General features: G+C 48.2%; 1 protein-coding gene across 3 annotated transcripts in view; it reads left to right on the top strand.

The window, feature by feature from the left end:
* The window catches only part of RNF169 (ring finger protein 169), a 44,191-nt gene extending 36,448 nt beyond the window's left edge, over positions 1-7,743 (top strand). For all 3 annotated transcript variants that reach the window (XM_068264668.1, XM_068264670.1, XM_068264669.1), the window contains exons 4-5: positions 484-586; positions 4,289-7,743. In XM_068264668.1, the coding sequence (XP_068120769.1) occupies positions 484-586; positions 4,289-5,404 (1,219 nt within the window). In that variant the 3' untranslated portion in view covers positions 5,405-7,743. The remainder of the gene's footprint in view (positions 1-483; positions 587-4,288) is intronic.
* The last annotated feature ends 4,195 nt before the right edge of the window (positions 7,744-11,938 follow it).

Here is an 11,938-nt window from a genome sequence, read left to right as displayed (position 1 = left end):
GCTGAACTGTAAAGCGCACATCAATGCAAGTGAAGGGGTGCGCTTTTCTAGCGCGTAGAAGCGCGTGCGTGTATTTACATAGAAAAACAAAGATTTATTGACTACTGCTACATTAAGCAAAACGTGCTTTAAAGAAGCGCAGTGCAACGCACAGAAACGTGCACTAAAGCACGCACAAGCTCATGCATATTTACCGCGCGCTTTCACACGTTCCTCAGCGCAGAAGATGTGAACGAGGCCTTCGCGTGACACTTGGATCTATGGGGGCTGACGCCATGCTGGAATTTTATATGGCAACCGCGCCATTTAGTTGAAGCCGCAGGGAAAGGCCAATGGTGGAGATAGTCCGATGTAGCATTAGAAAGAGTTAGATGCTTTCTTCAGGGTAAACTGCCGAGAAGTGTTCCTGCAACAATGTTGTTGTGACTGAGCTCTGATGCCCAGGACATGGTTTACCTTCCACTGTGACTTTGTGTCTTCCAGGAGCATCCAGTCCAAGCTGGAGCGCAGCCAGAGCTGCAGCGATACCGTGAACGAGGCCCTCCCCCTGGGCAGACGCAGAGCTGCTCAACTCACAAAAGCCAAGGTGAGAAGTCCTGTGTGTAACCTACCCAGTGAGAATGTCTCAGCAAGAAGAGGAGTGATCAGCGAAGCTTCAACCAGCATTTCTATCACCTTTTCCAATCACTTTTCTGGATCCCCCCCCCCATGCTTATTTCTGGCCTAATTCAGACATGTCCACAGGCAAATAGAGCAGCAGAGCTGCCAGGGAGCTGGTATTGTTTAAAAGCAAATAAATATGGCAGCCTCCGTATCCCTCTCACGTCAGTTGTCTTTTAACCTTTCTAACCCTCTGAAACGCAAACACGTTGCCTGCAGCATTTTATGAGCGATTCGCGTTTCAATGTTAAGTATAGGAGCGCCGGTAAATAGCTCTGGAAACGCTGGCCTGGTCACAATCCACATTTTTTTTTTTTTTTTACCCATCAAACCTTGCAGTTTACCTACCCACAAAACACCTCTTTTTCCTGTGCAGATGTCATTTCCTGTTTATGGAAGACTTAGACACAGCTTATTAAGCTAGGAATCGCAAAACGCTAATAGCTGAAAAAACGCTTTCTGTACAGTGAAAAATTGCTGGAAAATCTCAAGGAAAAAATTGCTGGAAAACTCCAGAAAATCGCCCAGCGTTTGTGATTGCGTTTAGCGATTTCTAGTGTGAATGGGCCCTAAAGGTTATTATGCTTTTGCTTATCTTATAGAGCAGAGAAGAAGTTCTGAGTTCAGGTCCGCTTTAATCCTTTCTCTTTCCCTCAATGAAGGCTTTGCCGGGAATGCAGGGAAATTCCAGCTTGATAAAGAAACCCATTTGTTTCATTATCATTTAGAAAGTGCAGCATTACTTTCTGTAAACAACGTTTTTTAACTGATGATCCTTCTCTAGCACAGAGTCACCTTCAGGGACGTTTTATAAAGACGGCGGGCGGGACCATGCTAATCGATTAGTTACGCCCATTTAGGTCATGTGCTTTCAGTGTTCACAGTCAGTCGTAGAGCCCATGTGACAGCTGTGACTTGTTTCTGGTGTAAGTTACCCAGCAGTTGCAGCTAATATTCTCTGCTACACCTGCTGACTAGAAATACAGCACCGTCCCCAATATCCAGCACAATTTACCGGAAACGTGTTACCAGGTTGCTTGAGCAACTCGCTAAAATAGCACACACCTCCCCCCCCCCCCCCCCCTGAAATACTCAATGAATACTCCAGCGACGTGCGGCAGCCTTCTTCTTGGTCCTAGCGGCTTTCCGGCTTCCCCTGTGCACAGAAGCCGGCGTGTCACCTGACCTGCATCGGATCATGCGACACGCCTTCTTGCATGCACAGAAGCTGCTAGGAGCAAAGGGAAGGCTGCTGCATGTCGCTGGAGGCTCGGTTAGTATTTTAAATGCACCAAACACCCACCCCACACCCCAAAAAGAAAGTCCCTGTTATTCATCAGGCATGCCGGTTAGTTGAGACTTCGGTTGCCTAAGTTCTGGATAACGGGGACTCTGATGTAGTCAAGTAGACGCTGAAATAATTCTGGCTCACATGCGAGTGTAATACAAATTGTATGCTGCTTCTGATTGGGACAATCAAAATCACCAGGAAGTACATCCGATTGGCCCATTTCCGAGCTGCATACACTTAGTTTTAAATTTGCAAGAATGCAAGAATTCTGAACCTCTCCTTGATGAGTTCTACTACCGGCAGCTACACACTTGTTGCTGCAACTCTCATGTACCCTAGGGTGGCTGCCATGCTCAGATGCGTTGTGAGACTTTTTTGCCGCCACGTGTAAGTCGGCTTCATGTATTCGGCTGCATGGAGCTTGTGGCTGAACTGCTTGACAAACAAGCAGTTGAGCTGACCATGGCAAAGAGACCAGACCTGCTGCCTGCTGCAGTGGTATAACACGATCAGTGTTTACTGTGTAGGCGAATTAAGATTTGGTGCGGCGATCGCTTATGTGTAAATATAGTTAGGTTAGTGTTAGGCATAGCCGTACGAAGATTAGTGTTGGGCGTAGGGGTAGGAAGGTTAGCGTTGCGCAAAGCGGTAGGAAGGTTGCTTAGGGGTAGGAAGGTTGCTTAGGGGTAGGAAGGTTGCTTAGGGGTAGGAAGGTTAGCGTTTGGCTTAGGGGTAGGAAGGTTAGCGTTTGGCGTAGGGAGAGGAATGTTAGCGGGGAAGGAAGGTTAGCGTTGGGCGTAGGGAAAGGAAGGTTAGCGTTGGGCGTAGGGGAAGGAAGGTTAGCGTTGGGCGTAGGGAAAGGAAGGTTAGCGTTGGGCGTAGGGGAAGGAAGGTTAGCGTTGGGCGTAGGGAAAGGAAGGTTAGCGGGGAAGGAAGGTTAGCGTTGGGCGTAGGGGAAGGAAGGTTAGCGGGGAAGGAAGGTTAGCGGGGAAGGAAGGTTAGCGTTGGGCGTAGGGGAAGGAAGGTTAGCGTTGGGCGTAGGGGAAGGAAGGTTAGCGTTGGGCGTAGGGGAAGGAAGGTTAGCGTTGGGCGTAGGGGAAGGAAGGTTAGCGTTGGGCGTAGGGGAAGGAAGGTTAGCGTTGGGCGTAGGGAAAGGAAGGTTAGCGGGGAAGGAAGGTTAGCGTTGGGCGTAGGGGAAGGAAGGTTAGCGTTGGGCGTAGGGGAAGGAAGGTTAGCGTTGGGCGTAGGGGAAGGAAGGTTAGCGTTGGGCGTAGGGGAAGGAAGGTTAGCGTTGGGCGTAGGGGAAGGAAGGTTAGCGTTGGGCGTAGGGGAAGGAAGGTTAGCGTTGGGCGTAGGGGAAGGAAGGTTAGCCTTGGGCGTAGGGGAAGGAAGGTTAGCCTTGGGCGTAGGGGTAGGAAGGTTAGCGTTGGGCGTAGGGGTAGGAAGGTTAGCGTTGGGCGTAGGGGTAGGAAGGATAGCGTTGGGCGTAGGGGTAGGAAGGTTAGCGTTGGGCGTAGGGGTAGGAAGGTTAGCGTTGGGCGTAGGGGTAGTGGGTTAGTGTGATCGTATATGGTACCAGAAACTTAGAATAGTATTTGGGGTGCATGTTTCACAGAACAGATTTCCAACCAAGTATAGCCAAGGCTGGGTATGTATTTTATGAGCACTAGATAGTATAATGTGATATTATCAATACTATTACTATTAGCATATCTCCCGCCAAACTATATAAAATATACGTGTTCAATTTATTGTAGCATTTAACATCTAACAAAATTGCATAAAGTGAAACACACCCTTATGAGAGGAGGCGTGGGTGGGTGCTGGGCACATGATGCCTATATGCATCCTGTGCCCAGCACCCACCACCACCCACGCCTCCTCTCATAAGGGTGTGTTTCACTTTATGCAATTTTGTTAGATGTTGCATGTTTGCACTTTACTAATGCTACAATAAATTGAACACTTGCAGCAGTGCCAGCTCTCCTGCTTTATTCATTCGCTTGCTGTTTGATTTCTCTGCTTGAGCACGCTGGAGAGGTTCCAGAGAAGAGGTGTACTTGTAGTCCTCCTGTGCATACTGCATGTCTTTGAAGCTGAGAAGTGCATGTTATACCGCTGTAGTGCCAACCTTTTGCCTTCTCTTTGTTTTATATAAAATGTACACAGCAGAGCAGAAGTAGGAAAAAATTGGTAAACTTGTCTATACACTTTATACAAAAGTCAGCAAGTAATATTCCGGGTGCAGTTTCCCCTTGTATTTTCTCTTCATTACACCCCATTAGAATGAAGCTTTAAGAAACTGCCTTACTAACACCATATTTTTGATGTTTCTAGGTGCCCCCTTGTGTCGGGAGCTTGGCAGGCATCGCTGGTGTATTGTCATCTACAGAGAATAGCCGTTCTTTCTCCGCCCCCATCCTCACTTCAGAAAAACGTCTCGTCATCAGCTCCCTCAACTACTTCACGCCTTTGCATAAACCCGAACGATCCATCAGCCCAGAAAGCAACGACAGCATTTCAGAGGAGCTCAACCACTTCAAGCCAATCGTCTGTTCACCTTGCACGCCGCCCAAGAGGCTCCCAGATGGGAGAGTCCTGAGTCCTGTCATCGTCAAATCCACGCCCAGAAATCTGAGGAGAAACCTGCAGAAGCCTACCTCCTACGAGGCCAGCCCCATGATATTAAAGAAATGGGAACAGGTCTTCCAAGATCGCCAGATGAAGAGGACTCTTTCCAAGGGCACGCTGACGACCTCTGCTGAAGATGGCCTGTCTTTCAAAAAACAGGAGACTGCTGGCAAAGAACCAGCTATCCGTCAAATAGCTGGAGATTTTGCACTGCCACCATCTTGCAGTAAAGAGGAAGCCTTGCCAGGTGTTTGTGATTCTAAAAATCAGCCCATTCCTTGCAGTGATTGTATCCAGAACTCAGGCCAAAACTCAGCACCTGTAACAGTCACGGGCCTTGCAGACACCAATTCACACATTGGCGCAACCACCAGGCTGACTGCTCGCCTAACCTCTAGCAGAAAGACTATGTCCCAGTGCAAGTGTTTGGTAGCCAAGCCTGTGAAACCTTCTTTGAAACCTTCTTTGAAACGCGTTCACAAGAAGACATCCCAGTCCTCTGGTCTACAGAACGGCTCCATCTTCAAAGAACCGGGCTTGCCATTCCCTCCGCGCAGAGGACAAAAGAGACGTTGTAAAACCAAACACGTGGAACAGAATGGCAACCTCAAGCGGCTGAGGGTGACCTGTCGGAGCGGCCAGGCCAGATTCGAAAGGCTCTGGCGGGAAGCAAAGAAGAAGCTGTACCAGGAGGAGGAGGATCGAAAACTAGCCATGAAGCTTCAACAGATATTCGACAAAGAGAGCCGGGCGGTCAACCGCTGCAAGGGCAGCAGGGACGAATATCCATTGCGTTCGAAAAGCACAGCTGGTGTAAACTAGCTCTTCCTTCTGCCTTTTTGGTTTCCTTTTTGTTTTCATTTTTTAGACTGTAAAATATCAAAATTCCTCTATAACCAGAGAATTATTTTTTTTTTCCTCTAATTTTTTTTCTATTTTTGAACTACCAGGATTGGATGAGGTAATCGTGTTTTTTGCAAGAGTGAAACTTTGGTGGAACGGGCGGGAGAGAGAGAGGCCATTCCTGATGGGAACATGGGATGGCAAATAAGATGCTGAACCGCTACCGGACGCTTGTGCTAGATCTCCTCCAATAGCTGCTGTTTTATAGCTGCTGAGTCTTCTTCCCGTTTCACTAAGAAGGGCTTCTTACATTACTATGCAGTGTTTCTATGTATAATGCTTCTTTCTCACGGTTCATCTTCCAACTATTTAAGGTGTCACTGCTTTTCGGGAGGGAGAGGGGTTAATACAGTGTTGAAGAACTTGACTTCCTCTACAGCTCTTGGGAAAAGAGGGCCTCGCGTTGCTTCTGCCTGCTCTAGTATGTTCCTCTGCTTCAACTTTTCGGCTTAAGGATTATTATTTGTGGTGTTCAAAGGCCGCTAAACTTTAAATACAAGCCACTATAACTTTTTTTTTTTTTTAACTAAGGTTCGCTAAAAAATGTTTTACTTGCAGCAGTATGTTTAAGACTTGCACAAGAACATTCACTTATTCACTCACTGAACATGTAGGTCTGCTTCTCAGTCTGGTTATTGGTGGTCACTAACAGGTGGTGGTTTCTAGACCTCTGCCATAAAAAGACCCTCTGACGAAGGATGTAAAAGAATTTATACTTGCCTAGGTCTTCCTCCAGCCCCATGACCACCATTGCTGTCCTCCCAGGTGGCTCCATTTGCCCGCTATCAGCCTGGTAATCTTCTTTCAATCAGGCTCTTCTCTGCATCCGTGCAACCCCATCGTGTTCATGTCAACGGGCGTACTGCGCAGGCGCAGAACGCAATGGGCGTGGCAGAAGAGCCTGACTGACACAACTGAAAGACTATTACCGGGGCCTATAGCGGGAGGATGGCGAGGGAGGCATCAGTGGTCGTGGGACTGGAGGAAGCCCCAGGTAAGTATAAAGTCTTTTATATCCTTCGTCTTGGGTTACCTTTTAAAGTGTATCCGAGGCAAAGCTAAGGGTGGAAAAATCAATCCTTACCTAGGAAAAGGGCAGCCTCAGAATCCTGCAGGGCCTTCCCGCACCATCCTCTGGCCCACCTTAAAGAAGTCAACAAGAGCTTGTTGTATTTCTAATCGCGGCCCGCTTCACGCACGAGCGCGACTTGACTGCGTCTGTGCAAGTGTACGGCTGTGCCTGCGCAGTAAACCATATAGCGGCTTGTGCACGAGCAGGTTATTGCTACTGCACGTGTGGCCATTCTCAAGGTCCAGCATCAGTGGGTTCTTTGCTGAAGGTGTGCAATCCTTAGGAACTTTTTGTATAATTAGGTGGCTTTCCCCAGCCTGTAGAGGTCACCAGTCGGTAGACAGGCTAGGTGTCCCATAGAATAGCTTATATACTGGGAGGGTCTTTAGTGGCTGCAGAAAGCAGCAGCTGTGGAAAAAAATGAATGATTAAAGCATTGGGTTGAAAGACACAGCTGGCTAGTGTGACACCCTACTGACTATTGTCGTATGAAGGTGGTTCATAGTCTATCTTTTTTTGTTTTGTTTTTTGAAAACCGAAAAAAAGATTTCTTAACCTCCTGGCGGTGTGATTATTTCCAGGTATTGGGGTCTCTCTTCCGAACGATTGAGACCCTAAAACCAGGGAAAAATCATGCCGCCAGAATGACTGCAGCAGCCCCAGCACTCACTCACCTCCCTGGGCTCCAGCGCTGCAATTTTCCCTACGTACTTCGGGTGGCGCTGTAACTCTGTAGTGAGATCGCTGACGGTGATCTCTTCGGAGTGATTCAGAGCCTCCGTGGAGAGGAAGTAGAATGGTTGCCTGTGTCTGGATCCCCTGGGAGGTGAGTAAAAATGCCTGCTGTGCATTGAGCTCCTGGCGGCTAGCCCGAACACAGCTCAGGGTTACTGCCAGGGAGGTTAACATCTTAAAAGCAAACTCCCTAGACTTTCATAGCTATGTCTCACCATTCTTCATGGAGCGATTTTCTCTTTACTGCACTGCAGAGAAAAAAAGAAAAAAAACAGGCCTCAGACGTGCAAAACTAGCAGGTGCGACTCTAAACAGGCACATTTTTCATTGGTGATACTTCATATTTTCTCTGTGCCAAAAAAGGCTTTTTAAAAGAACTTTTATTTTTAATACAAAGCTTAAAGGGAACCAGAGAGGATGAACTATACATACCTGGGGCTTCCTCCAGCCCCATACGCACGGATCGCTCCCACGCCGCCGTCCTCCGCTGCCTGGATCCGCCGCCACCGGGTCCCGTCATTGCCGCAAGTCGGCCGGCGGACGCGGCCAATTCTCCGCATCACAGGGTGCTCTCCCCATACAGATACGCCTGTGGCTGCTTACTGCGCAGCCGCATGCATACATGTATGGAGGGAGCCCCTGTGATGCGGACAATTGGCCGCATCCGCCGGAAGTGACGGGACACGGAACCGCCGATCCAGGAAGCAGAGGACGGCGGCGTGGGAGCGATGCAGGCTTATGGGGCTGGAAGAAGCCCCAGGTATGTATAAAATCCTTGCCTTTTTTCACCCCTCGTTCATCTCTGGTTCCCTTTCATAAAATAGAAAAAAAAAATGCATTACCTTTTTAACAAGGTATTTTTTTAGCAAATAAACCAGTAATATTCTGAAAGCTAAAATTAAAGCATTAGCTGCTGACCCTGTGTGATAACGGCCGCATATGTTCTGTGCCTGTTCCCATTTTTTTAAGTGTGGATTTCTTCCTTAGAACGTAAATGTTCTATCCAGCGTGGGTTTGCTTTAGTAAATTATGCACACAAGTGTCTCATTTTTACCACTGGCAGCCAGCAGGGCCCTGAACTGATGATCTTTGGCTGTTGCGTGATCTGACTTTTTGAGGGCTGGGATCCACAAGAGCAATTTTGGCCGCATTTTTGGATCACCGGAGATTCCCTCCCCCAAAAAATACTTTGCCAGTGTAATTTGAGTGGTGGAGAACCCAGTAGTGTGACTGCACGATAACGCGATGTAGACGTGCTGCAAAATCAAACTTTGAAACTCTTTTCAAAGCAATTTTGCAGCGATTTTTAATTTATTTTTTTTGTGTGTGTAAGTTTTATACTTTGCAAGTGTTCTAACATCTGACTTCCCATCCCCTAGTCATCACTGATTGGAGCTAGAGAATCGCTTATGACCTCTTGACCTTATGATCTCTTGTGCTGGGGTGGGGCTACAGGCGGAAACCAGACATCTGTTAACCTCCTTAGCGGTAACCCCGTGTGTGACACGGGGTAAGCCGCCGGAGGGTGCCGCTCAGGCCCTGCTGGGCCAATTTACGTAATTTTTTTTTTTGCTGGACGCAGCTAGCACTTTGCTAGCTGCGCCAGCACCTCGATCGCCGCCGCCGCGCGCCCGATCGCCGCTATCCGGTGCGGCGCGCGCCCCCCCCCCCCAGACCCCTGCGCTGCCTGGCCAATCAGTGCCAGGCAGCGCCAAGGGGTGGATCGGGTCTCCCAATGACGTCCCGACGTCATTCCGCCCCGTCGCCATGGCGACGGGGGAAGCCCTCCAGGAAATCCCGTTCTTTGAACGGGATTTCCTGATCGCCTATCGCCGGAGGCGATCGGGGGGCTGGGGGGATGCCGCTGAGCAGCGGCTATCATGTAGCGAGCCCTCGGCTCGCTACATGATTTAAAAAAAAAAAAAAAAAAAAAACTGCTGCGCTGCCCCCTGGCGGTATTTTTCATACCGCCAAGGGGGTTAAAGGGGGACTACAGCGAAAACCTGTAAAATTTAAAAAATGTGCAAACATACAAAATACTTTTCTCCTATGTTGCTGTCACTTACAGTAGGTAGTAGAAATCTGGCAGAAGTGACAGGCTTTGGACTAGTCCATCTCTTTATAGGGGATTCTCAGGGATATATTTATTTTCAAAAGCACTTAGTGAATGGCAGTTGCTCTGTCCAACTGCCAAAAAAAAAATGTGTAGCGAGCAGGGAGGCTGGCCAGCATCATTGTTTAAATCCTTTTTAGGGAGTATCTTTATAAAGAATAAAAGTCTTGCTGAGAACCCCCTATGAAGAGATGGACTAGTCCAAAACCTGTCACTTCTGTCAGATTTCTACTGCCTACTGAAAGTGACAGCAACATAGGAGAAAAGTAACTTATGGCTCATTTTACTCTGGAAGAAATGTACTTCCCATTTGTCTGTTTGCACATATTTTAAATTTTACAATTTTTCGCTGTAGTGCCCCTTTAAGTATAATAAAGTTTAATTAGATGGTACAGTTTACTGTACAATGCTTCAAAACACCAGGAATCGGAATCTCTGCACATAGCGTTAGCACAATTAAAAAGCGCTGCAGCGATTCCTAGTGGGTCTTCGGCCTCACTAGAGTTTCTCCTGGCTTGGAGTCCTTTTACTGGTGTGCATAAAACGGGGCTCTGATCAGTCATGCAACATACTTGTGTTATTTCTTTTGCCCTCATTTATAATTCAGGCATGTCGCACTCAGTATATCCGATGTATGTTACTATGTGCTTGCAGTGATGGTAAACTAGCTGCATATGAGCTATATAGGAGCGGCCCATACGGATATGCTGGGCTTTGCAGGTAGGAGGCCGGCTTCCTTACCTTCTCTTTTCTTGCTTGAATGTTGTAGCTCTTTGCAGATCTCGGTAGCACTTACACTCAGCACCGGACTAATGCTGAGTCTTCTTACTGGGAGACAATGTTAATCATTTGCCCCGTATTTTAAAACCTTTGTATTTTGCATTAATGATCAGCTCCTCATTTAGAACTTTTTTTAACCAGTAATGATGTATATAAATCCTATCGTTTCTGAGCCTCGGGCCCATTGGGTCACATAAGTGTTTTATCCCAGTCTCAATCCCCTTTTCCCTGCTTTTTCTGATGTATACGAATCCTTGAAATCCGAGCTGGACAAATGAATATGGAATTCAGGAGTCAGTATGGCATTTTTAGAAGCATGGTCCATTGTATAGTTCACGGTGTAAAGCATATCTGACCTGAGCTAAGCACATGCTGGATCCACCTATCTTTGGGCGTTATCCTTTGCTCTCCTCGTTCCCTCCAGTCTCTGTAATCACTCCTTGAAAAATGTTAATTTTGGCTAAAGTCCAGTTTCCAGACAGGAAGCAGCAGGCTGGCAGTCATTTTTCCTCCCATCACCCTCCACTCCCCCGTAAGAGGTGGGAATAGGAGGGAACATCACAGAAAGCCCGCTGCTTCCTGTCTGAAAACTTTAGCAAAAAGTAACCTTTTTCAAGGAGTGATTACGGGGGAAAGGAAGAACGGACAACCCACAGAGGTTTGCCAATCCATCGTGAACATATTTATTTACTTTAAAGGAGTCATTAGGGGATCTTTAAGAAAATGAGTGCTACTTACCGGGGGCTTCCTCCAGCTTCCAGCATGTCATACGCCGCAGCTCTCCCCGCAGCCATTTGCCGCAGCTCGCTCCCGGTCCCCGGCGTCTGCGCAGTCCGCTCCGGCCCACATGGCGGTGATTGACAGCGCCGCTCGCGCAGGCGCAGTACAGGCCGACCTAGACGTCGCCCTGACGTCATCGCTGGGGACCGGGACGGAGCTGCGGTGAACTGCTGAAGGCAGAGCTGCAGCGAGGGACGTCCTGGGAGCTTGGGGCTGGAGGAAGCCCCCGGTAAGTAGCACTCATTTTCTTAAATATTCCCTGATGACTCCTTTAAAGCGGATCCGAGATGAAAAACTAAAGGTGGCCATACACTGGTCTATTTGCAATCAGATCGACCAACAGATAGATCCCTCTCTGATCCAATCTGATCAGAGAGGGATCGTGTGGCTGCCTTTACCGCAAACCGATTGTGAATCGATTTCAGCATGAAACCAAATCACAATCTGTGGAGCTGACGCCGCTCCCCCCCCCTGCCCGCATACATTACCTGATCCGGCCGGCGCAACTCCCCCGGTCTCCGCTGTCCTCTTCTGCGCACTCAGCTCCAGGGCTCCGGGACAGGAAGAAGTGAAACCTGCCAGAACCCAGCGGAGAAGAAGCAGCAGTGACAGTGTCTCACGCGCCGGCCGGATCGGGTAATGTATTGCTGCTAGCGTCGGACATTTGAATGCCGCTATCGGCGCACTCCCGACCCGCCAGCGGTCGAGCGAAATCTTCCGAACGGATGGACGGGAACTATCGATTTTGGATGGAAATCGTTCGGTCGGCGTTTGCGCAACGATTTCACAGTAGATATGATCACAGTGATTGAATCTGCTGTATATCGGCGGGAAATGGTATAAGTGTATGGGCCCCTTAACTATAACAAGTAACTTGTCTATATATCTTATCTAAAGTTTAGATTACACAGCAAATCTGGCTGCAAACAGCTTTAATAGTTTATGGTGTTCTAATCCTGTGAGACAATGAGAG

The sequence above is a fragment of the Hyperolius riggenbachi genome, chromosome 2 (genome assembly GCF_040937935.1).
Source record: "Hyperolius riggenbachi isolate aHypRig1 chromosome 2, aHypRig1.pri, whole genome shotgun sequence".
NCBI lineage: Eukaryota > Metazoa > Chordata > Amphibia > Anura > Hyperoliidae > Hyperolius > Hyperolius riggenbachi.
Note: the sequence above shows the minus strand (reverse complement) of the source record. Positions and strands in the feature narration are given on the sequence as shown.